This window comes from Astyanax mexicanus, chromosome 5 (genome assembly GCF_023375975.1).
Source record: "Astyanax mexicanus isolate ESR-SI-001 chromosome 5, AstMex3_surface, whole genome shotgun sequence".
Taxonomy (NCBI): Eukaryota; Metazoa; Chordata; class Actinopteri; order Characiformes; family Acestrorhamphidae; genus Astyanax; species Astyanax mexicanus.
The window spans coordinates 8742497-8769317 of NC_064412.1; the positions used below are offsets into that span (position 1 = coordinate 8742497).

Below are 26821 nucleotides of genomic sequence, written 5' to 3' on the forward strand. Positions count from 1 at the left end.
TTTGTTTGCTATGTGGTGGGTTAGTGGGTTTATTTATTTTTTTTTGCATTTTTATGTTTTAGGTAAGTGTTGAATTAAAAGGGTTCTAAATCGTCAAACGTTTAATTCTCTCTCTCTCTCTCTCTCTCTCTCTCTTTCTTTCTCTCTCTCTATCAGTTGTTCTTATTCAGTAGATATTTTGCTACACAACAAGCTAAACTGCTTAAAACATACTTTTTTCTTTACTGTTCTCTGTTCTTTGCACCTATAAGACCACCCCTATCTCTCTTCATCTTCTGAATTATTGAACACACTTCTCTTTTTTCTCCTGTTGTCAGGTGGCCGGAAGGTGCTGATGTATAGAGAGGAGAGAGGGAGAGAGAGAGAGAGAGAGAGAGAGAGAGAGAGTCTGCAGCATCCTCCTCTCATTTCTCTCCTCTCCTCATCCCTATTGGCTTTTCCCTTCTTGCAGGCGTAGCTCGCCCCCCCTCTCGCGCCTCGAACGATGCTGCTACCTGGCAAAGGGCGGAAAACCCCCACGAGCGCGCGCGCCTCTCCATGACAGCGCCGCGGCAAGCATGGTGCAGAAATCCCGCAACGGTGGGGTGTACCCCGGACCGCAGGCCGAGAAGAAGCTGAAGGTGGGCTTCGTGGGTCTCGAGGCGGGCGCGGCGGACTCGAGCCGAGACGGAGCGCTGCTGATCGCGGGCAGCGAGGCGAACAAGCGCGGCAGCATCCTGAGCAAACAGCGCTCCAGCATCTCGGGCAAGAAGCCCCCCAAACGCAATGCCTTCTACCGCCGCCTGCAGAATTTCCTCTACAATGTGCTGGAGAGACCGCGAGGCTGGGCGTTCATCTACCACGCTTATGTGTGAGTATCGAGCCTGGGCTCTGCTGTGTCTGATATAGCTGATCAGCCTCGTGCGAACATATGCAGCGTGTTTGTGTACGGCTTTGGTTCTGATTCAGTGTGATGCAAATCGTTTCAGCACTACAGTTTAGTGGACAGCTTTGGTTCTGATTCATTATGTTATGAACCGTTTCAGCTCTACAGTTTGGTGGACAGCTTTGGTTCTGATTCGGTTTAACGTGGTTTATTTCAGAACTGCAGGAGTGTGAACAGATTTGGTTTAAATTCAGTACAATATGAATCATTTCAGAACTGCAGGTTTGTGAACAGATTTGGTTCTAATTATGTGTGATACAAATCGTTTCATCACCACAGTTTGCTAGACAGCTTTGGTTCTAATACAGTATGAGGTCTGTGAACAGCTTTGGTTCTAATGATCTGAATGAGATAAATCATTTAAAAACTGCAGAAGTGTGTAGAGATTTGGTTTAAACTCGATATAATATGAATCATTTCAGAACTGCATGTTTGGTCCTAATTCAGTGTGAACTAAGCCATTTCAGCACCACAGTTTAGTGGACAGCTTTGTTTCTAATTGAGTATAATGTGAATAATTTTAGAATTGCAGATTTGTGTACAGCTTTGGCTCGAATTAAATATAATATGGTTAATTTCAGAACTACACGTTTATTGGTTCTAATTTCGAATGATTTGAATCATTTCAGAACCACTGTTTGGTTGACAACTCTGGTTCTAAGTCGGTTTAAAATATGGATTATTTCAGGACTGCTGGTCTGTTGACAGCTTTGGTTCTTATTGAGTGGGATGCAAAGAGTTTTGAGAAACACAGTTTGGTGAAAAGCTCTGTTACTATGCAGCTAAAACAGAATAAACCACTTCAGAACATATGTTTGTGTTCAGATTTTGTTTTAAATCAGAGTTGATGTAAACGGTTTCAGCACTACAGTTTGGTGGACAGCTCTGTTTCTGTTTCTTAATTGGATTGGTATATCATGTATGAACTTGTTTGAAGCGTATATTTGAGTATAGCTTTGGTTTTAATTCAGTGTGATGCAAAACACAGTTTCAGCACCACATGTTGATGCTCTGCTTCTGTTTCTTATTGTAATTATACCATGTATGAACTGGTTTGAAGCGTATATTTGAGTATCGCTCTGGTTTTAATTCAGTGTGATGCAAAACACAGTTTTAGCACCACAGTTTGGTGGACAGCTCTGTTTCTACCTAGGCACAGAATAACACGAATTAACTGCTGTGAAACTGATGGCTTTTCTTCTCAGCTTGAGGAGCAGGCTTGCTCTTTGATTAGTGGTCTCCTATAGCGAGGTATTATTGCACATTGCAGTGCTCGTGCACTGTGTGCACCATGCTGCAGATTTCTACAGCTCACAGCAGCTCTGTATAAAGCAGGTGCTGGTTGGATGCTTTGTGTGTGTGCGAGCTCCTTTGTTTTCAATTATTAAGGCGCCTCTCAGCCCACCCATGTGACCCCCTGATTGCCAAGTGTTTTCTTGGCTGTTCAGCTCCGGAGTGGGCTGATCTTCTGCTGTCTGTCACACCACATGACCGCGCAGCGTAGAATCAGCGAGAATCAATACAGAACACAGAACTGGGACTGCTGCACGCTTCACATAGCAAAACTGCCACCAGGCGCGCGCATCCACCTGAATCCGCACGCGCGACCACATGAATGAGAAAAGGCTCCGTTCTGTTTAGAGATGTGTTTACAGCGTGTCTGGTGGCGCCAGAGATACCATGCAGCAGCTCCAGGTGCAGACTTGCGCCATGCGTGTGTGTGTGTTCGTGTGTGCGCGCGCGCGCGCGTGCATGTGGTGCGTGTATGTTTGGTCATGGCGATATCAGAGTGGAGCTTCTGTGCAGCATCAACCTCCCCCAAAACACACACACACACACACACACACACACACACACACACACACACACACACACACACACACACACGCAAACCGTGTAATCTCGCTCGATGTAAAGTGAGTGAAGGTAATTGAGTGAAGCGGAGCGGCGCTCAGTTTCAGCACCACGCCGCGGCGGACAGCTCCGTTTTAAATTCCCTATAATCTAACCTGATTCAGAACCTGATTTTTTTTATATAATCTGCAGTATAACATAACATGTTATATTAGATTATATATATATTATACTGCAGATTCTAAAATGTTATATTGTTCTAAAGAAAACAACAATTTATATTACACTACAGATTACAACAGGTTATATTATACAGAAAATAACAGGTTATAGTATACTACAAAATATAACAGGTAATATTATACCATTATAATATATTATACTATAACAGTTTATATTTTACTATAGTATATTATTATACCATTATTATAACATGTTATATTATACTACAGAATATAACAGGTTATAGTATGCTATAGTATATTATTATAACATTATTATAACAGGTTATATTACACTACAGAATATAACAGGCTATAATATACTACAGTATATAACAGGTTATCCTCTTATGCTCCAAGCCTATTTTTACCACATTTTACCACAGCCTATTCATACTCACATTTGAAGGCTTATCACTCCAATATTAAATTATTTAGAGTCAATTCTATGAATTAATATTACTTAGAAGCCTTTACACAATTCATTTAAGGCATTTTAATTATTCAATTGAACATGTAATGGCCAATATATGGTAAAAACCAGGAAAATTTTTAGGCGCTTTTCAGATTTTCTATTATTATTTTTTTTTTCAGACACATAAAATGAACTATTTATATGGATGAAGGGTTTTGACAACTCTATATTTTACTATAATGTGTTTACAATCATCATATAAAAAATTAAACTGCTACCTATTACTGGTTAGAAGTTATAGTGATTTGAACCAGTAATGGTCTTTTCTTTCTCCAAAGGACTGGAAACTTTATAAGAATAAAAAATACCACTTTTATAACTCATTTTGCAGTAACCTCTGGGTTTTTGTGTGGTCTACTCATATACAAACAGAAATCCGCAGTGTCTCTTTAAGAGCGGTTGTTCTGCTCAGTGGAAAATCTATTAGACAAAGTTTCTATGGCCAAGCATCTCTCTTCCTTAGCCTTTCAGCTGGCCGAGCTCGCCACCTGATTGGCTGAGAGACCTCATTCTCATACCGTCATGTCCAGTAGGCTCCGCCCTGTCTGGCTGTGGGCCAGAATCGGAGCAGCGTCGAATAAAATGCTTTTAATTCGGAATTAAAGTTAAGATTCCGTCTCACATTATTCCTCGCGCGGGGTGGATATAACTGTGGATTATAGGAGACTGGATTGATGGATTTTCTTGAGTGTGGACTCGTTTTGAAGGTAAGAGAGTGGGGGACGCGCTGGTGGGTGTTGGGGGGGTGGGGGGAGTGACTGTAGGTAACTACAGGACCAAACCTGTGCATTTTTCAACTCTGAACACGCGCTACAACGCGCTCTTTCAGCTCTAATTCAGGGACATCCTACACTAAAACGGAGCACAGTTTCGGAATCCGGAGAGCCAGACGGTTCGAATGGTGTATAACATGTCCGCATTCGATCAAATATGGACGTCCGATAAACGGAAATATGAAAATTATGATTTAATATTTTCATAACCAAGGCATATTTCGCCCTAAATGTTTATTTTCTGAAAGGAGATACAGCTAAATAGGCTATATAACTGAAAAGCAAGGATTCTAAGCTTTAAAATGGTATATTGGGTGTCTATATTGAACCTATAACTATTCATAAACACAGCCAGATATTAAATATCATATTTTTCTGGCCCGCCGGCGGGCCAGGGCGTATTACTATAGTATAGTATAGTATATTATTATTACATAATTACAACAACTTATGTTATAGTACAAAACATAACAAGTTATATTATACTGTAGTATATTAATATAACATTACTATAACAGGTTATGTTATACTATAGTATAGCATAACCTGTTATATTCTGTAGTATAATATGACCTGCTATATTATGTAGTATAATAGTATAGTATAATTGCAGAATATAATATAATATAATATAACCAGTTATAAACTTTAGTGTAATATAACCTGTTATATTCTGTATATATATATATATATATATATATATATATATATATATATATATATATATATATATATATATATATATATATATATATTTAATAATCTATGGTATAACATAACCTGTTATAATAATGTTATAATAAAATACAATAGTATAATATAAACTGTTATATTTTGTAGTATAATATATCCTGTTATAATCTGTAGTATAATATATCCTGCTATAATCTGTAATATAATATATCCTGTTATAATCTGTAGTATAATAGAACTTGTCTGTATTTACAAACAGCAAACCTGATATAAGAAAAACTAAGATCATGGGTCCGTGGGGCTTCTGTCTCGTCCTTCAGAAATTTTATTAAACTGTTGGTCTCAGCAGTGACACCAGGCTGCACTTTTCAATCTTTTAATCTCCACATCCTTTAACAGTGTCACCTCATAACGCTGATTCTGTCTGGTGTGGAGTCGTGTTTATCGTCAGCAGGAGGGTCAAGCCCGGGAAAAGAGCCCGTTTTTATCCCTCGTGAAATCTGACGCATGCTGTCCGCTCCAGTTTCACTATAAAAAATGTCCCTTTTACAGGAAACGGGTGAAGGAAACAAGCTTAAGTCAGCATAACCTGCTAATCAAAGTGGACAGGGGAGGAAAAATAAATAAATAAATACGCCGTCTATCTGAGCTGTGCAGCGGGCGCTGTCACTGTGCTTTAGTGGACTGTGTGTGCATGTGCTGAGGTGAACTGAATGTGTCTAATGCTAAACGCCAATTCAACACAAAACGTACTTTCTAAGAAATAAGTGTGGCTTATCTAGAGCACGGATGTACCAATGCAAGCCTTTTTTCACACAGTTGGCATAAAAGACTGCACAGTTTTGCTAACACACAGCAAAAGAGATGTGTGACTTTGAGGAATTGTTCAATTAATAAAAAACTTTTACTTCAAACCTCAAAAAGTGTCTCTTCTCTAACTTCTGGCTCAAAGAACCTGTTATAATAGTATGTAGTAATAGTGATAGTGGTTGAAGTTGTATTGTTGAGAATATACCTATCCATCTTGTTGAGTTAATATATGTATGTATATACAGTGCATGTACATAATGCAGGCCTGGGAAACCCCTCTAAACAGATGACAGTGTGATATAAAGTGTGTGTGTATTATAAGGTGTGTGTGTATTAGTGTGTGCACTCTGTCTGTGGCCTTGCAGGTGTGGGTGTGTGTGTGTGCTTCCGTCTGGCATCAGCACATTCTGTGATTAATGCCCTTCATTATTAGACTCTGACGCCCCTTGTGACATTCATCTCTTGTGTGTGTGAATGAGTTCATTGCTTGTGTTTACTGAAAAAAAGTAATGCTTTGATGCATCATTGTATAATTGTATATGATATTTCCATACAAACGTAAAGGTGCCCCAACATTTTATTTAATTTTAATTTGAAAAGATCCAGTTTGGGATCTTGATTCAGTGCCGTATCTTATATATTAAAGTGGCTAAGTAGTTATACAGTAACAACCTTTCATGTACTTTGAAACTAAACTAATATCAAATTATATATTATATAATTACGTCATACAATTGCAATGCTATTGTAATCTATTTATTGTCAGTTTTCACTCTGAACTGGATGAACATTGAATAATAAATACTTAAAAATATATTTTCTCATTTCAAAAAAAACAAAATAGCGCTTAACAGTTAATATTATACAAGTGCTTCACATTACTGCTTTTAGGAATGCAAGCAGTTTTGGAACATAAGAGATACATACCTTTCCTGATGGCTCACCATCAGTGTGTAGTCACTTCTCTCAAGCTTGTAATCTATATTGTACACACTAAGAAAAGTAAGTACAGATTTGCACTTAAAAGAGTACAAAGCTTGTCGCTGGGGCTGTACCTTATATTGAGGTACAAAAAAGTACCTTTTAGTAAAAGTCCTTTTTTGCACCCATGGTTTTTGTGCCAGTAAAGATTATAAAGATTATAAACATTATCATCAACTAAATATGGCTCAAAAACTTGATGATCCAAAATTGTCTCGCTTTCAAATAAAAAATGTGCATTTGAAATATATATATTGTTTATTAGTGTAGTGATACAGAATACTGAATGTACCCTTTGTCTGGTTAAATGGTACAAATTTGTACTTATTGCTGTTAGAAATTACTTTGTACTTCAGAGGGAACAAATCTGACCCTGTAAAGACCAATATTGTACCTTTGAGGGTACAATTATGAAGAGTGTACCTTTAAGTACAAAAAAGTACTCATATCATACCTCTGTTTTTTAGAGTGTATTGCAGGTGCCTAGCCTTAATGTTTAAGGCTGTAAGCACAAGTTTATCATTTCTTAACATAAGCTACCACTTATAAGTCCTTTATAGTCAGTTCAGAGTATTTTTTTATTCAGGTTAAACAAAGATAAGCTGGTACTTTTTGCTATTTTATGCTTACGTGCATCTATTGTAATATGTAGAGTGTAGATGTGGAGTTCTTAACAAATTAAACACATATTTGTTATTGATTAAAAAAATATATATTTAAATCATATTTTTTATTACGTTTTATCTTTATAATACTATTGTTTAATTATACTTCTGATTTCATTTATGTATTTTTTATTAGAATTTGAATGAATTCTAATGATAAATGATTCCACTGCTAGTTCAATTTTTGTAATGCATTTCATTTAAACGAATAAACCTGGCAATATATTTGCACTTGTAGCTGTGTGTGTGTAAGAGTGTGTGTGTGCGTGTGTTTATAGCACATATCAGGTGTAAACCAGGCCCAAGCATCCAGGTAGTGTATGAAAAACCAGCATGATAGCTAGCCACTAGAGATCTGGATAGAACCATCTGCCTTGCAGTATCTGCTTGCTGTACTGCGCCAAGCCAAGCCTCAGCTAACAGACTACCACACACACACACACACACACACACACATACACAGCCAAATTTACGAGCACCATGAGTTACACTGAGAGCTGCATGGGCCATTAGTATGATGAAAAGAGAGTAAAGTTCTTGTAAAAGTGCTTTTATCTGATGTGAAGATGCTTCAGTATGGAATGATTCATTATGCATTGGTGATCAGCATGCAGTGGTCTATATATTTTGTTTAGATGTTTATATATTACAATAAACTGAGTAAGACTGAGTAGCAGCACTGATGTTATATTGAGATCAGTCTCTCTGTACTCTTCTTCTATTGCTGTTCTATTGGGGTTTGGTCCCTGTGGAAGTTGGGCTGGTGTTACTAGGCTGCTGAACAGTCCTGAGAACAGTTTGCACTCAGGATTTGAACCAGGACTGTGGGAAATGCAGACTTGGTATTACTTACTGTACTGTGTTGTTGTCTTCAACATGACATAGGATTATAACATAATACTGTAGTATTAACTTATGTACTAATGTAGTACTATTTTAATGTAGATGAAATGTAGAGTTAAATATGTGAGTGAAAATACAGTGCCTTGCAAAAGTATTCGGCCCCCTTGTACTTTTCAACCTTTTACCACATTTCAGGCTTCAAACATAAAGATATGAAATTGTATTTTTTTTGTGAAGAACCAACAACAAGTGGGACACAATTGTGAAGTGGAACAAAATTTGTTGGATATTTTAAACTTTTTTGAGAGATAAAAAACTAAAAAAAAGTGCGGTGAGAAATATTATTCGGCTCCTTTACTTTCAGTGCTGCAAAAAGTAAAGGTTTATATTCCAACAAGGAATGTGTGTGTATGTGTGTGTGTGTGTGTGTGTAGTGGTTGTTGTGGTATCAAAGGTCTGATCTCTCCTTGGAGCTTCATGGCCACTGACTCACAGGTAGTGTCATAATAAATTTCCTTTGAGGTAGTTATCTCTCTCTCTCTCTCTCTCTCTCTTTCTCTTTCTCTCTCTCTCTCTCTCTCTCTCTCTCTCTCTCTCTCTCTCTCTCTCTCTCTCTCTCTCTCTCTCTCTCTCTCTCTCTCTCTCTCTCTCTCTCTCTCTCTCTCTCTCTCTTCTTTGTGGCCAGTGTGTGTGGAGCCCTGATGAGCTTCGTCCAGTCAGTCTTGGTGGACTTTTTTTGGGACCGTCTTCACTGGGTTCCACAGGGGGTTCTTTATTTACCCAAAGATGAGGGTGGGCAAGGACTGATACATTTGCCCAGTAGAACTGCTACTTTCCGACTTCAGTTTATTCAGAAATTCCTCACTGGTTCCAGTGACACAGTGTGGATAAAAGTTGAGAGTAAAATTTTGCAAACTGTTGGTCGTTTAGGACTGGATAAAGCATTGTTTTTATTGGATTAAAAAAAATTGGATCTTTCTGTTTTACCAACGTTTTATAGAGGCCTTTTTAAAATTTGGAGTCTTTTTACAGTGTATAGACAGAGCAGTATGTCCCTTTATTGGTCATTAGAAGAACCATTAGTCTGTGGTGCTCGCTTGGATATTTTTGGCCAACGCTTTTATACCTTTGCCAGGGCGCTGGTTTCTTCTAGAATCGTGAGACTCGGTCAGCTTGTTGGTCTTGTTGGGTCTGATTTTACTGGTGCTGAACGCCTGGCGGAGCTACTGGGGATGCGGTCACTGCGAGTGATGCTCCAACTCCTGCAGAGCTGGAGATCAGTGCTTTCAACTGAAGAGCTGACTCTCCTGAAAGATCATGCTGCAGGTGTTGTTGAGCCTGAGCCGGGTGATCCGTTCCCTAAGTGTTCCATCACCCCAAACCTGCAAGACAGTACAGGCGTGCTGTTGGAGGAGGTGGGGGAAGCTGACATGGACTTGGGGACTGTCAGTGGTAAGATGTTGTACAGAGGCTGTGTGAGAGTGCTGAACAGGAAGAGGTTGGAGGGGAGGGTGGACACTCCATGGCGTAGGGAGTTTGGGCTAGCTGCAGATAAAAGACCAGAGTGGAGGGTCTTGTACAAGCCGCCGTTAACCAGGAAGATTCAGTGGCGAATCCTTCATGGCATTGTCTCTGTAAACTCTTTTATTTCTGTTTTAAACCCTGAGGTTTCACACACATGTCCTTTCTGTCCACAAAGGGAGACGGTGTTCCATGCTTTTATACACTGTTTTAGACTCCAACCTTTTTTTGTGCTTTTACAGACTGTTCTTATAAATTTTAATGATAATTGTACACCCCAGAGTTTTATACTTGGTTTTAAATATGCCAGGAGCCAAAGGTACAAGTGCCAACTGATCAATTTTATCCTTGGACAAGCGAAGATGGCTATTTACATGAGCAGGAAGAACAAAATTGAGCAAAATGTAGACTGTGATGCTGTGCCAATCTTCCTGAGGATGGTTAAGGCTAGGATAAAAATTGATTTTAACTATTATAAAGGCATGAATGACCTGGATGCTTTTATGTTAATATGGTGCTTTGGGGAGGCAGTTTGCCTGGTTGAGGAGGGTGAACTCTTTTTTGCCCCAGAATTACAGTAAGCTGTATTTTTTTATTCCATTTCTTTATTTCATTTATGTTTTAATTTATTTTATTGTAAAAATCTGTTTCAATCCATTTTTAGGATTGTCTAACTTGTCATATTGACTTGGTTTAACTTGGTTCTAATAAAGAACGTTAAAAGTCAAAAGTCTCTCTCTCTCTTTCTCTTTCTCTCTCTCTCTCTCTCTCTCTCTCTTTCTCTTTCTCTCTCTCTCTATCTCTCTCTCTCTCTCTCTCTCTCTCTCTCTCTCTCTCTCTCTCTCTCTCTCTCTTCTTTGTGGCCAGTGTGTGTGGAGCCCTGATGAGCTTCGTCTGTCTTCCCCTGGTTTGCCATGTGGTTGACGGGGGCTAATAGCAGCAGCAGTGGTGGGTATAAGGGATGCTGACATCACTCTTAGCCTGCCTGTAGGCTCTGGGCCAAATGTGTAATGAAGCGCATGAAGCTGAATCTGCGTCTAAAGTTGAGCCGCGTATGAGCAGAGCTGGCGGCCAGAGCAAACCACCCGGCATCGGCCTGTAAAACCAGCCGTAACTAATGTAACTGTCATGACTAAGAGCATTTTCACACCTGAACGTCTAGACCAAGGTCCAAACTAAGCTCCATGTTTTTGTTAGATATGATCTGGTTTATCTGGTTCTTGGTTTTACATAAGGACATTGGCGTAGGAACCGGGGGGATGGGTGTTTACCGCTGAAAAAGCAGAAATTGTTTTAAAATAAACTTTTTGATTTTAATAGTGCACAGAAATCAGCACCCCCGCAATAAAAAAATCACTCCCTCTTGGAAGAGTGTTTCTAATTAAAGTTAGCTAAAGCAATTATCTCAGCTTTTATCAAGAATACAGTGCGTGTGCACTGCCAAGAGGGGGTGCTTTTTCTGGTGGGGGTGCTGAATTCGGCACAACATTGGCTTTACACGCAAGGTTGACAACAATGCAACAATGACAATATACTGCAATAAAAACAACTTTTTGAGTAATGTTTTCTTCTGCTTTCAGAATAGGAGGGTTTGGGTTATCTAATGTATATATAAAATCCTCCCATAAATCTTTTTGAAATGTAAAGTTAAATTATTTTAATTAAAAAAAAAAACATTGTAAGATGTGCTTTCAGTAGAAAAAATAAAAAAAACAGGACCCAATGCTACTGAGTTTTAAAAAAAAGAGTTGAGAAAATGTAAATATGCAACAGAATTGACATGCCAATAATAATAATAATAATAATAATAATAATAATAATAATAATAATAATAATAGTAATAATAATAATAATACTAACAACCAAATCTGATGTTATTTTATCTGAAATATTGTCATATGGATATAATTCAGACACTGCACGCATATTTTTTTTCTAAGTAAATGTAATGTGGAGTAACATGTTTAGATTGTAAAGTGACTTTTAGTCGGAATTAACTAATAATAAATAGAAGTACTAAAAAATAAAAATGTTGTATTTTTGTGATTAACTGTAATTCCGCAAATGTTATCCTAAGTCACTGTAGTGTGGGCTTTGATTCATTTTAGCAAATATGCCCCACCCCACCCCCACCCCCACCCCCCAATATCAAACCCGCTCCTACGCCTTTGCGTAAGATAAATATGCGGGTATGACACATTTTAGTTGAATTCAATACTATGAATGCATCGTATTTCTATTTAACTTGGATAAATTAGCTTTTCATGCTTTTCACTTCTTGAAGACACAACCTCATTCATTTGTGTTCAAACATCTACACACAAGGTGAGATCTGGCATGGCCACACCCACTAATTTCATTGGCCACTGAGTGTTTGGGGCTTGAGAGTACCTTTCCATGTGTAGGTGATGATATTTTGCCAGTGCAGCTTTGATTAATAAACCTTAATATGTTTCCAGTATATCCTTGCAGCATCTATTTGCATAATAAGTAAGGCTTCTCCCCACTCACTAACCACCACTGTGTACTCATTCCCCCAGGCTACCTTTCCCTGTACACTTGTAATTTGTATTACAATTACACTGCTGGTATTGTGACTTAAAGATATTCTCTTTACTCAAAATGGCATTAGGAATCATTTTTAGTCTTAAAAAAGAGTGTTATGTGTCTTAAACCTGTCCTTAGTTTAGAACACTGTGTGTGTGGTGAGGACATATGAAAAGCTGAATTCCTGACATTTCAATACAGTCTTTAAAATGAAAGCTTCTACACAATAATTTGCCTTGGTATATGGTTAGATGACAAAGGGTTTTTTGAGTAATGGCACAGAAGAAATACTCTTGGTCCCCTTTTTGAAAATGATGAGATTTGAAGACCTGCTGAGGCGTCTTTGTCAAGGTTCTTGAAGATTTAAAGATGCCTTTTTACTTAGACTTGTAAGAGAGTGTTGTTTGTCTAAAACTTGTCCTTAGTTTAGAACTCTGTGTGTGTGGTGAGTGCATATGTTGGTATTTAGTGGACAGTGCTGCTCTCTGGCTCAGCTCCATTGAAACCAACCAGTGCAGGTGTGACTGAGCAGGAGTCTAATGATTCAGATCACATTAGAGGTAATCACGCCTTAATCACACCAGCAACACAAAACACACTGTTTATACACTACACTGACAAATGTACTGGGAGACCTTCTCATTCATTATTATTTTTACTATACAATTATATATATACAGTAAATAGGATGTGTGCTGTCAGTCCAAATAGTAGTATATGAGCTTAAATGCTCAGTTTGTGAATCATATTCATGGAAAGGACTGCAAATACTGCTCTGCCTTAAACATTTGCATTTATATATCGAATTGCACGAAGCATTGAAAGCTTGCATCTTTTAATACAGCTCTGGAAAAAAATAAGAGACCACTAAAAATTGTGAGTTTCTTTGATTTTACCAAATTGAAAACCTTTGGAAAATAATCAAGAGGAAGATGGATGATCACAAGCCATCAAACCAAACTGAACTGCTTGAATTTTTGCACCAGGAGTAAAGGCATAAAGTTATCCAAAAGCAGTGTGTAAGACTGGTGGAGGAGAAAATGCCAAGATGCATGAAAACTGTGATTAAAAACCAGGGTTATTCCACCAAATAATGATTTCTGATCTCTTAAAACTTTATATTACATTAAATTACATTACATTACATTTGGCAGACACCTTTGTCCAAAGTGACTTACAATAGTAAAGTACAAAAGTAATAGAAGTTAAAGGTAAAAACATCTTTAGATAGGGCCTAAAGGAGGTGAAAGGGAAATTATGGGATAGAGGAGTGAAGGAGGGGAAGAAGGAAAAAGAAGTAGTTAATTTATTAGAGGTGTTAAGAGAGTAAGTGCTCTTCAAAGAGCTCTGAAACGTCACAAATATGAACTTGTTTTGTCTTTGCGTTATTTGAGGTCTGAAAGCTCTGCATTGTTTTTGTTATTTTAGCCATTTCTCATTTTCTGCAAATAAATGACTCTAAATGACAATAATTTTTATTTGGAATTTGGATGTAATCTTTTTTCTGTAGTTTATAGAATAAAACAACAATACTTGTCTTACTCAAACATAAACCTATAAATAGCAAAATCAGAGAAACAGATTCAGAAACTAAAGTGGTCTTTTTATTTTTCCCAGAGCTGTATATGCCTTCTCCATTTACTAATGGAATAAATGAAGAAGAACCATCCTATGACCATTAGTGTTACACACATAGGAATCTGACCTCTGCAGAAATCCATCACTGCAGTAATCTCACACTTACACACACTAGTGAGCACACACACACAATCTAGGAGCACAGTGAGCATACGTGTCTGGAACAGTGGACAGTCCTCACTGTGTCATCCAGGGTGCAGCTGGGGGTTAGGTGACTCGCTCAAGGGCACTTTAACAATGTGCTGTGTGTTCCACCCAGGGATCTTTTGGTCACACTGAAGCTTCTCTAACCTTTAAAAAATGTTTGAGTAGCTTACAACAAGCATTGCACACAATAGTGACATGCTGATTAAACTAAATCAACCACATGCCACAAATAAATAAATATAATATAATTTTAAAACATCAGAATAGTAATGCTGGGCAAGGCTAATGCTGTGATAATGATGCTAACTCCACAGTAACAATGCTGAGCTACACCTGCAAATGGCCTGCTGAGGTGGTGCTAATGAAGCTGCAGCAATGCTGGTGACTATGCTAATGCCAAGGCAGTGATGGAAATAGCATGGTGGCAATGTTAGCTAGCAGCATAGCATTGTTAACGCTGATAATGCTGATGCTATTAAACTGCACAGCCATTTATTGTAGAACAGGTTAATTTCAATGGAACATGGAACACATTATTCCAAAAGGGCATGGACAACTCATCCAGGAGGTCACAAAAGAACCCAGTACAACATTTAAAGAATTGCAGCTCTCACTTGCCTCAGTTAAGGTCAGTGTTAAGGATTTATTGATAAGAAAGAGACTGCTCCAAAATGGTATCCATGGAAGATTTTCATGGCAAAAAACACTGCTGACCAAAAAGAACAGCTTACTTTGTAAGAACAGCTTAGAAATAAGGAACTAGCCTCAGCTTCTTTTTTTTTAATTGATTTTGACAAACCATTCTCAAGTACCGTTCTTCCTGCAAACACATTCTAAGGTTTGCAACCTCTTCTTTAACAGCTATGTGTTTGTAATGTGTGCAGCGAGTGGTTTTTCATTGTCTTGTTGAAAAATGCATGGGAAAAAAATATGTCTTGAAGGCAGCATATGTTAAAATATCAATCAAAAGTTCTGCATTTTCTGCACCATATAATGACAGACCTTTGTTTATAGTATGTTCCATTTTTGTCTTATGCTTTTGATATATATTTATACCAGAAACATTCTGGAATACAGATTCTTCTGAGAGAACAGTACATGCAAAAGAACCTGATTGGATAAAGAATTCTATTGCCATTTAAAGATATTAACTCTTTGGAAAGACATGGATTTATATTTATAAGCTTTAAGTCCTCTCTCAAGGCCTAGATGGCTTTCAAGGTTCTCCACTGCCATTTTCACTGCAGCTTAAATGCAGTTAATATGCGTTGTTGGTCTCTGCTCATACATACGCATTAAATATGTATGTCATTGTCATGCATGTGTTATGTGTGTATAAGGCAGTATTATAGCGATTTATGTGGCAGATTAGATATTCTGTAGGGACGCACTGGTTGTCATTGATTTATTCTTTACCTCTGTATGTTTCTTAAGTAGTGAGGCGAAGAACATGAACCATTTGTGTGTGTGTGTGTGTGTTTGTGTGTGTGTGTGTGTGTGTGTGTGTGAGAGAGAGAGAGAGAGAGAGAGAGAGAGAGAGAGAGAGAGAGAGTATATGCATTGTACATGTGCAAGGGAATTGATAATCCTATTAGAGTTGGATATGTTGATATGCTGATTATGCTATTACTGTCCTACAGTGTGTGTGTGTGTGTGTGTGTGGAGGAAAGACAAACAGACAGACAGACAGACGATCAAGCGAGGGAATGACATGTTCTATATGTTTTTGTGATATGTCATTGTGTAATTCTCTCTTTCTCTCTCTCTCTCTCTCTCTCTCTCTCTCTCTCTCTCTCTCTCACACACACACACACACACACACACACACGTATCACAATAGAAGAGTAGAATAAATCAATGACAATAACATCCCTCTACAGAATATCTAATCTGATATATAAATCAGTATAACGCTGTTCATGCGTGACCAAAATATTAATATTTAAACTGAATATTTGATCACAGCATGTGCAGTATGTTTACAGTACAGGTGTATTTACATCTATATATAGATGTAAAAAAAATATATATATATATATTTGACAATATAAGCAGAGGTTACACTAGCTGTTGAATTACAGTATATTGGAAAAAAACGTGATTGAAAGTTGTCTGTTTTGCCATTGAAACCTATGGTAATGGGTGGGGTTACACAGCTTTCTGCAACCGAACAGCAGGGGGCGCCCGACCTGTGGTAGCTTCACTTTTGAGCGATAATGCTCTGTCCAGCTTTACACAGTCTATGGTATTACATTTAATAATAATTATTTTTACATTACATTACATTATATTACTTTACATTTAGCTGACACTTTTATCCAAAGGGAATTACAAATAATGATGTTCAACAGCAGTAGAGGACATAGAAGTTCAAGACAAAAATATTTTTGACATGGCCTAAAAGAGGGCATAGGGAAAATAGTGGGATAAAGTAGGAAATAAGGGGGAGCAGGAAATGAGGTTAGAAGTAGTTAGTTAGAAACATGGACTGAAAAAATGTCATGACTGAGCTAAAATCCAGAGGCTCAGAGTGGTCCAGCGGCCTAAAGCGCCAACACAATGATCGGGAGATCGCTGATTCGAATCCCGTTCATGCAGCTTACTATCAGCTGCCAGAGGAAAATTTGTCTTTGCTCTCTCTTTGTGGTTAGATGTCTTTTTTTGCCCTCATCACTCCAAAGGGTGATGTCAATCAGCACAAGGCATCTGTGAGCTGATGTATTGGAACCGAGTCGTTGAACTTTCCTCCGAACGTCACTGCACTAACTTCATGTTACTGAATTTAGAATCACTGACAGGTCCAGATATTAAACCTATATAAAACAATATAAAAACTTGCCTGGGGTTTGTGAGGCATCGGCATTCTCACAACAATCACTTAAACCGTATGAACAGTGTGAATCTAGCATTACCTGTTACTCAATGAACCACTTTATAGTTATTGATCGTCCAGATCATAAATTCCCCAAAAATGATAAGGATCTCTCTCCATAAGATGGATATACTGAAGATGGGGTGTAATTATATTAATCTGGATTATTAATAGATTGGATGTATTATTTATACAGCTATAACTTGGTGAGGCTGTGCTGCTGTGAGGAGTGGTGTATGCAGTGCAGTGCTGTGAGCGCACGGCTTTGGGTGCACTTTATTTCGCACGCCACCTCTCTCACTACTTCCCAATGATGGATGTGCTGACATACCTGATTGTGGTGTTGAGTCCGGCTCTGCCAGCTACTGGTTGCTGCAGTGTGTGTGTGTGCACTGTGTGTGTTTGTGTGTGTGTGTGTGTGTGTGTGTGTGTGTGAGAGGATTAAAAAAAAAATGTTTGTTAGCAATCAGTTGCCTTTGTGGCAACTCATCTCAACACCAAACACACAGGACAACAGCCTTGCTCATTAGGTAACTTTGTATCTCTCTCTATCATTTTATCTTTCTCTTTTTATTTGTTTTTGCTCTTTTTTGTTGTTCTTTTTTATTTCTTTTCTTGATTTTTTTTACATCTCTATCTTTCTTTTCTTTACACTTCTTTCTCTTTATTCTCCTTGTTTTATTTCCTTCTCTCACTTCTTTTTGCTCTGAAGCTCTCTTTCTTCCATATTTTACATTCTTTTTCTCCATATCTCTCTCCCTCCCTCTCTCTCTCTCTCTCTCTCTCTTTCTCTATCTCTCTCTCTCTTTTTCTCTATCTCTCTCTCAACCCTAAACCCCCACTGTGTCGTGCTTCCGTGGAGTTCTGTCAGAGGAGGATGAAAGTTTTGACAGCCAGGCCAACAAAAACACCCTCTGGACCTCTCCTCTCTCTCCTCTAGCTCTTATATTACCCATTCTGACGTTGTGCTGCTCGCACTCAACCACTCTGTGTGTGTGTGTGTGTGTGGAGAGACAGAAAGCTATGTCACCTTTGCTTATATAAAAAGGTCCCTGTCGAGTCGCTCACACTGAAGTGGACACGCTACACTGACAATAAATAAATAAATAAATACCATATTTTTTCGCACTATAACTCGCACCGGATTATAAGGCACACTATCAATGAACGTTTATTTTCTGATCTATTTTCATACACAATACGCACCGGATTATAAGGCGCATTTTAAGAGACACTATAAGGAACTTCTAATTAGCAGGTATCGCAGCTGGGTGGTGGTGAAGGGGTGGGCAGCTAAGCTAAGTTAAGTAAAAAAAAACTGTAATAAAAAAAGACTTACTTTTAATGTCAAATGAGTGCTGGATATTAATCTACACAGATTTCTCTCCTGAAAACTGCTTATTTGGATGAGTAAAGCGCGTCCATTTATTTACAGGAAGCTTAGATTGCCGAATTTCTCCAGCACTAAGGCTGGAGCATTAGTATTCCTGAGTGTAGTGCTGTCGGGCAGTGTTGTGCCAATTCAGCACCCCCGCCAGAAAAAGCACCCCCTCTTGGCAGCACGCATGCACGTCTTCTTAGCTTTAACTTTACTTAGAAAATGAAATACCCAAGATACTGTTCTAAACTATGCAGACTGGTAAGAAATAAGGAAAATCAAACATCCTGCAACTGCAGCCTCTCGCAAGAGGGGGTGCTTTTCCTGGCGGGGGTGCTAAATTCAGCACCACAGTAGTGTCGAAATCTCCCCCCAGGCCATAAAAAGCAAATCCTTTCGGCAGCGCATATGCACCGTCTTCTTGATAAAAGCGGAGATAATTGCTTTAGCTAACTTTAATTAGAAATGCACTCCCAAGAGGGGGTGCTTTTCCTGGCAGGGGTGCAGATTTCGACACAACAGCGGCACTAATGCCGCCTGACAGCACTACACTGAGGAACCCTGAGTGCTCCAGTAAACCAGGGTGATATTTGCTAACGGTTCATTACACATAGTATGTTTTAACACAGTAAATGTTCAGGCTACAGTTCGGTATAGTTACCTCTGATAGGCCAAAGAGCTAGCTCTTAGTGAGGGTAACAGGTAATGCTAATGCTGCCCTAGCAGTGCTAGCTGGGGTTGGCAGCAGACTACAGGCCGATAATACTCACCTCTGCACAGGAAAATAGCTGTTAGCAGCTAATGCTAATACTACTACATCCCCGGTGCTGGAGAACTAAGCTGAAACTCCTGTTAAACAGTATTCTTCAGCAGGGTGGCTTTACTGCTTATTACAACCTGACTGGTAAAATTCATACAGGAGCACTGGATTATAAGGTGCACTGATGATTTTTTGGGAAAATGTAAGTATTTTAAGTGCGCCTTATAGTGCAAAAAATATGGTTTCTTTTGCAAGCTTACTACAAATAGATTTACAGTATGTTCCCATGTATGTATTTCCCCAATAAAATATGTCTATTGAAAAATAAACAGTTTCGTTTAGTGTTGTTATGAAGAAGTATAACCAAAATACATGCACCTGTTTTTTAACAGCTTTTATCAAACAATTTTAACAAAACTTATCATAAAAAAATAATATAATAAAATGTAATATAATTTTTATACTTTCACACAAATGTACTGTTGTTATCCTAATATATGTACATTTTTACTGTAAAATGCAGTTTATAACTGCAAGAAAATATGCAGGAAAATAAATGTAACAAACAGATTTTTTTTTCGTCACACTTGTTATATATGTCGTCATTTTCTTTTCAATTCTACCCCAATTTCTACCAAATTTGGAAGAGCAGATACCCAATTTATGTTCATATGAACTCCCATTTCTCACCATATGTGAATTTATGTGCAGCAGTACTTCTCTTCTTTCTTTTAGCTATTTTGGAAAAAAAAAAATAATAATAATTTTCTGGCAGCAGTTAAAAAAAAGGTAATTTTCACATTTATTTCATACCAGTCTAGAGTTTTGTATATATATATATATATATATATATATATATATATATATATATATATATATATATATATATGGGAGCTGCCCAAGCTCTTAATCATTTGATTCGTCAGCGTGGTTTTTATATCACCTGCTGTTAAAAGAGAACAGAGGGATTCTGGGGTTTATCTTTGTTTGTTTACGTTCTGACTCACTCCACAGAGGTTCTGCCCACACTTAGCATGTACACTGTGTCTGTCTCTGATTGTGCTCTGGGTAGAAATGCTGACGGCTCAGTGTAAATGAGCGAGAGATGTGTGATGTGTGTGTGTGTGTGTGTGTGTGATGTGTGTGTGTGTAGGCAGTGGAAACTTTAATGGAGTGTCACGACTAGGTGGGCTGAGTGTACCTGTGATATCTGATTGCTCACTGAGGGCTTTTTTCTGGTTGGAAATGTTTAGATCATCCAGCGTCTCTGAGGGAAACCTCTGCAGCTCCATAATTACCAGCAATAAACCAACACTGAGTTCCAGCAGTGAAGCAGCAGAACCAGCTTCATATGAGCTTTAAATTACAGCGTTTATTAAATTCAGTACATCAGCTCATATTCCAGAACAATACTTCTCTTCTCTTCTCTTCTCTTCTCTTCTCTTCTCTTCTCTTCTCTTCTCTTCTCTTCTCTTCTCTTCTCTTCTCTTCTCTTTTGCTACTTTCTCAAATATTCTTCTCTTCTCTTACCTTTTCTTACTCACTTTTCACTTTTCTTATTATCTCATCTCTTACTCTTTTCTTTTTTTTGTTCTCTTTTCTTACTCTTTTATTCTCTTCTCTTGTATTATTTCCCTTCTATTTTCTTCCATTTTCTCATCTTTTCTTCTCTTACCTTATTTTCTCTTTTTCACTCTTCTCTCATCTTCTTTACTCTTTTCTTCACTTCTCTCCTCTACACTTCTCTTCTCTTCTCTTTTTTTCTTCACTTCTCTTTTGCTATTTTCTCAAATTTTCTTCTGTCCTATTCACCTCTCTTTTCTTCTTCTTTTCTCTTCTCTTCTCTTCTCTTACTCTCATTTTGTCTTCCCTTACTTTTATTTTCTCTTGTCTTCTTTTCATTTACCTTTTCTTACTCACTCACTTTCTTACTTATTCACTTTTCTCAATATCTCATCTCTTACTCTTTTTTCTTTTTTTCTGTTCTCTTTTCTTTCTCTTCTCTTCTCTTCTCCTCTTTTCTGTTCTCTTCTCTTCTCTTATTGTATTGTTTCTCTATTCTTTTCTTCTATTTTCTTATCCCCTCCTCTCTTTCTCTTCTCTTGCTTTCTTTTCTTTTCTCTTCTCCTCTTTCACTCTTCTCTTCTCTTCTCTTATTTTATTTATTTTTTTACTCTCATCTTGTCTTCCTTTACTCGTATCTTCTCTTGTTTTCTTTTCTTTTACCCTTTTCTTACTCACTTTTCACTTTTCTTATCTCTTACTCTTTTCTTCTTTTTTCTGTACTCTTTTTTTACTCTTCTGTTCTCTTCTCCTATATTTCTTCTCTTCTCTTCTCTTGCCTCCTTTTCTCTTCTCTTGTCTTCTATTCTATTCTCTTTTCTTTTGCTATTTTCTCAACTTTTCTTCTCTTCTCTTCTCTTCTCTTCTGTCTGGCACCTGTATTTAAGTATAGTTGAATATTGGTATTCGAGATGTTGGGCCTACAGTGAATGAACCGTCATGTAGTCAGTCCCCAGGGTCAAGGAGAGGGCACCACTGCTGTAGACACACACACACACACACACACACACACACACACACACACACACACACACACACACACACACACACTCCTTTAAACAGAGAGAAAGACTTGTACTATTGGCTGTTAGGTTGAGTGTGGTCTGGTCTTCATTATTTGCCTCATGTAGAGACAAACAAATCACACAATATAAAAATAAACGCTACAGAGCTTCAGTTCTCTAGACCTGAAGGAATTTATCATGAGCACGGTCCGCTCTGCTTCTGAGGCTGTCAGAGCTCGAGCCAGAAACAGTGTGGGATAGGTGTTAACAGAAGCTCTAGCACTCAAAAAAGAGCAGCATGCAGACAATGCTACAGACATTCTACAGGGCTCAGGAAAGGCTCTATTTTTCTTTGTACTATTGATTGTTTTTAAAGGCTTATTATACATATTTAACTTATGTTACACAGGTAGTTAAATGTAATGTTAGGGGTCTTGCCCAAGGGCTCTTAATAGTGTAATGTGATGTGCTCGCTTGGCCATGCAATTGAATAGCAGTCTGACACAGTGAACATCTCCCAAACCTCACTGTAAAGAATCGTACTGATTTTCACACAGTAGTTACAGTAGTACAGTAGATATACCGTTTTTTAACAGCATATTGAAGTATATACCAGCAGGAAATGGTTGTTTTACAAAAGCTCTACTTTTAATATACTGTAATTGACTTTTTTTAGAATGGCTGAAAAAAAAAAAAACTAGTTTGATCTGTTTCGGATAGTAAATGCTGTATTGTATGATGCTAATTGTAAATCCAATAATGACATTTTAGTATTATTGGAGCCTTTTTATTTTAAACTTTAGAATAACTTGAGAGGATACACTGACCTGGCCATGTTGGCAGTTTTTTCATTGTACATTTTTCTTCAGACAGTGGAGAAAGGCTGATTTTATTACTGTTTTAAGATCTTTTGAAACTCTTCTAAGCCTCATAAACATCAACAGTCTAAGAAAGCTCTTTGGATCTGATCATTGTGATCACAATCATTTTAACAATCAAGACCCAGCCAAACTAAATGTGAGAGTTGTAAATGGGACAGACTTTAGACCTCTTGACCCAAGATCGTTTCACTTGTCATAAAGAGAGAGAGAGAGAGAGAGAGAAATAAAAATAAAGAGATTGATTTTACCATTTACAAAGCACCATGAACCATGTAAAAATCAACCCACACTCTGAACATAAAGAACCAATGGTGTCAAAAATAGAACCACATCTTGAGCATTCTAAACAAACAGTGAAAAACACTTTCTCTGACCCCACAAAGAGCACAACAGTCACTTACTTTTAGATTAATAGCAGAAACTAAGGCATTGACAGCTATGACCCTGTGTAAAATGCTCCATTGAAGACCACCAGTCTTAAGCAGCATAAGCAGCACCCTCCAAACCAGCCGCCTGTCTGTCTTTCATTTAAGACTTTTACACAAACTAAATGTGTGAGTTCTAAATAAGATGGACATTGAATTCTCTTTTCTTATCTTCTCTCATCTTCGTTTTCTTCTCTTCTCTTTTGCTATTTTCTCAGTTTCTCTTCTCTCCTCTTCACCTCTCTCTTTTATTTTATTTTCTCTTCTTTTCTCTCTTTTATTTTCTCTTCTTTTCTCTCATCTTCTTTTGCTTTTCTTCTCTTTGGCTATTTTTACTTCTCTTCTCCTTATCATCTCTCTTTTTTTCTTCTCTTTTTTCCTCTTCTTTCATTTTCATTTTTTTTTTACTCTTTTCTTACTCTAATCTTGTCTTCCCTTACTCTTTTTTTGGTTTTACATATTGTATGGTCTGCTTTTGGGAAGAACGTACTTGATATGTCAGGCAGAGACAGATATGGAGAGAGTGAGAGAAAGACACAGAGAGAGAGAGAGAGAGAGAGAGGGAGAGGGAGAGAGAGAGAGAGAGAGAGGAAGAGAGAGGAAGAGAGAGGGAGAGAGAGAGAGGAAGAGAGAGGGAGAGAGAGAGAGAGAGAGAGAGAGAGAGAGAGGAAGAGAGAGGGAGAGAGGGAGAAAGAGGAAGAGAGAGGGAGAGAGGGATAAAGAGAGAGAGAGAGTAATGCAGCATTTTGATCCCAGGCTGTTCATGCTATCTAACATCAGAAGGCATACTCAAATTATAGCCAATGCTCATCAAATACTACTGCAGAAGCTCATTAAATTAAAATGAGGCCTGAGAATCCCAGCACTGATCCCTGCACACACACACACACACACACACACACACACACACACTCTCACATACACACACCCAGCAAAAAAACATGCATGGTCACATTGGCTAAGGGCAAAAGTACACTTCACACAGTCGTATGCTCCGGGACTCAACTGGAGGCTGGAGAGAGAGAGAGAGAGAGAGAGAGAGAGAGAGAGAGAGACTTTTTTTGACTTTTAACGACACTTTATTATAACCAAATTGTGTTATAAAATCTTAAAAGTCAGTTTTAGGCCATCTCGGCCAATAAAATAATCATTTTAAAAACAGAGGATCATAACAACATATGGGTAAGTAAATAAATAAATAAATACATAAATAAATAACCGTAAATCATTCCTTGCAGTTTAAAACTGAGGTGCAAGACAGAGCTCATCATCTAAAACTGAGCACACAGCCTCACCACAACACCACACTGCCGTAAAAGTTATAAGATCCGACATACATTTGTAATAATTAAAATCAATTAAAACCCTGGATCTGACAAGTCTAGAGAGGATTGTTACAGCGTCGGTGTCAGCTGCCTGAGCCACTTTGTTCCTGCGACTAATGTAGACCGCCAACTTAGCCTGACCAAGAATAAAATTGATCAGCTGACACCTGAACCTCTCTCTCCGCACATATTTAAAACCCAGGATAAAAATCTGAGGGGTAAAAACCACATTAAGAGCGGTAAAAACAGAGTGTAAAACCTTAAAAAGGGGACGTAGCCTAAAACAGTGCATAAAAGCGTGAAACACCGTTTCCCTCTGAGAACAGAAGGGACAACCTTGAGTGACATCAGGATTTAAAATGGAAATAAAAGAATTCACAGATACAATACCGTGTAAAATCCTCCACTGCAGGTCAGCCACTCTCTTAGTTAACGGTGGTTTATACAGCGCTCTCCATTCTGGGTGAACCTCATCACTGAGACCCAGAGCATCACGCCACGGTGTGTCTGCTCTGGTCTCCAGTCTTTTCCTGTTAAAAACTTTCACACATGTTTTGTACAGTCTTTTACCAGACACCGAGCTGAGGTCCATGTCCGGCTCCTCTGTGTTGTCCAGGAGCGGTCCCTGACAGCCCTGATAATCCGGGGTGATGATGACCCTGGGAAAGGGGTCATCTCCATCAGGGCTGAGTACTCCCGCGCCATAGTCCGTCAGCAGAACCCACTCCTCGGAGGACAACGCAGACCTCCAGCGCTGCAAGATCTGGGCCACGACTCTAAGGGACCTCACCCCCAGACGCACCGCCAGGTTCTCCACTCCGTCCATTCCAGGCCCTGCAACCTCCACCAGCTGACGAAGTGTTATGACGTTCGTGGAGACCAGCTTCCTGACCAGTGCGGGGGAGGTCCGGCTCGTCACATCCAGTCGTGACCCATAGACCAGAGGCTCCTCCAGGAGCCAGTACAAAGAGGTTTCACCCAGTCTGGACGTGTTAAAAAAGTTCCAAATTCTAAAAAGTCCACGGTAAAACAAAGGTAATCCAGTAAAATCCAGTGCTTTAGTGTCCAATAAAAACAGAGTTCTGTCCAATCCCATTCCGCCCACCATTTGTAAAATCCTGCATGCCACTGCTCTCCATACCAAGTCCTGTGGGCCGGTGAGCAGTCTCTGTATAAACTGGAGGCGAAAGGCAGCAGTCCTGCTGGCTAGGTGGACCAGCCCTTGTCCTCCTTCCTCCTTGGGCAGGAAGAGAACTGTCTGTGGTAACCAGTGCAGTCGGTCCCAGAAGAAGTCCACCAGTAAAGCCTGAATGCCAGCAAGTAGGTTCGGTGGGGGATCCACACACGCCAGCTTATGCCATAAAAACGAAGCAGCAAGGTTATTTACAATTAAAACCCGACCCCGATAAGACAGCTGAGGGAATATCCAGTTCCATCTATTGAGACGACCCTTCACCTTCTCAATAGTTCCCTCCCAGTTTTGCTTTTCATAATCGCTGTCTCCCAAGTACACTCCTAGATATTTAAAACCACCCGTCCTCCATGTCAACCCAGGCAGTGCGGGTCCCCCACCAGGCCATTCGCCCACTAAAACAGCAGTGCTTTTTGTCCAGTTCACTTTAGCAGATGATAAAATCCTAAAATCATTTAAAACATCCACTAAAACATCAATGTCATTCTGTGAGGTTATCAGGACAGTCAGATCATCCGCATAAGCAGAAAGGCGTAAAGGTGTGCTACAGTTCGGGATGATAAATCCGGAGAGCCTCTGCCGCAGCTGGCAGAGCAGAGGCTCGATAGACAGGCTGTATAACATTCCCGAAAGAGCACACCCCTGCCTGATACCTCTATGAACATTAAAAGGAGCGCACAAACCACCGTTAACTTTCAGTACACTTTCTATGTCACTGTACAGAACTTTGATCATGGCTATAAAACCAGGGTTGAACCCAAAGTTCTCCAGAACTTTCCACAAATACTCGTGTTCAACCCGGTCAAAAGCCTTTTCCTGGTCCAAAAATACGAGACCAGTCTTTAAACCCAATAGTCTGGAGACGGCCAAAACATCCTGAATCAAATGAACATTGTCAAAAATAGACCTGCCAGGCACACAGTACGTCTGGTCAAGGTGAACCACCTGCTCCATCACCTTCCCCAGTCTCGAGGCTAATGCTTTTGAGAGTATCTTGCAGTCTGTGCACAGTAATGACACAGGGCGCCAGTTCTTCAGCCACGTAAGATCCCCTGTTTTTGGCAGTAGGGTCAGGACAGCTCTCCTGCAGCTCAGCGGGAGCTTCCCATCCTGCACACTGGCCTGAAGCACCTCCAGCACATCCTGACCCAACACTGACCAAAACGCCTTATAGAACTCCACCGGGAGGCCATCAATGCCCGGAGCCCGGCCGTTCTCCATGCCCTGGAGGGCTTCATAAAGCTCCCCCATGGTGAGCTCAGCGTCCAGTGCCCTGGCGGACTGTGGCGTGATTTGTGTCTGCAGGGGGAAGAACCTCTCCTCTACAC

General features: G+C 39.1%; 1 protein-coding gene across 3 annotated transcripts in view; it reads left to right on the forward strand.

Moving 5' to 3' along the window:
• The first annotated feature begins 378 nt into the window (after positions 1-378).
• The window catches only part of LOC103035350 (potassium voltage-gated channel subfamily KQT member 2), a 91833-nt gene continuing 65390 nt past the window's right edge, over positions 379-26821 (forward strand). For 2 of the 3 annotated variants that reach the window (XM_022675624.2, XM_022675625.2), the window contains exon 1: positions 381-850. In XM_022675624.2, the coding sequence (XP_022531345.2) occupies positions 558-850 (293 nt within the window). In that variant the 5' untranslated portion in view covers positions 381-557. Of the gene's footprint in view, positions 851-26821 lie in introns of all 3 variants that reach the window. The other variant, XM_049479544.1, reaches the window with a different exon arrangement.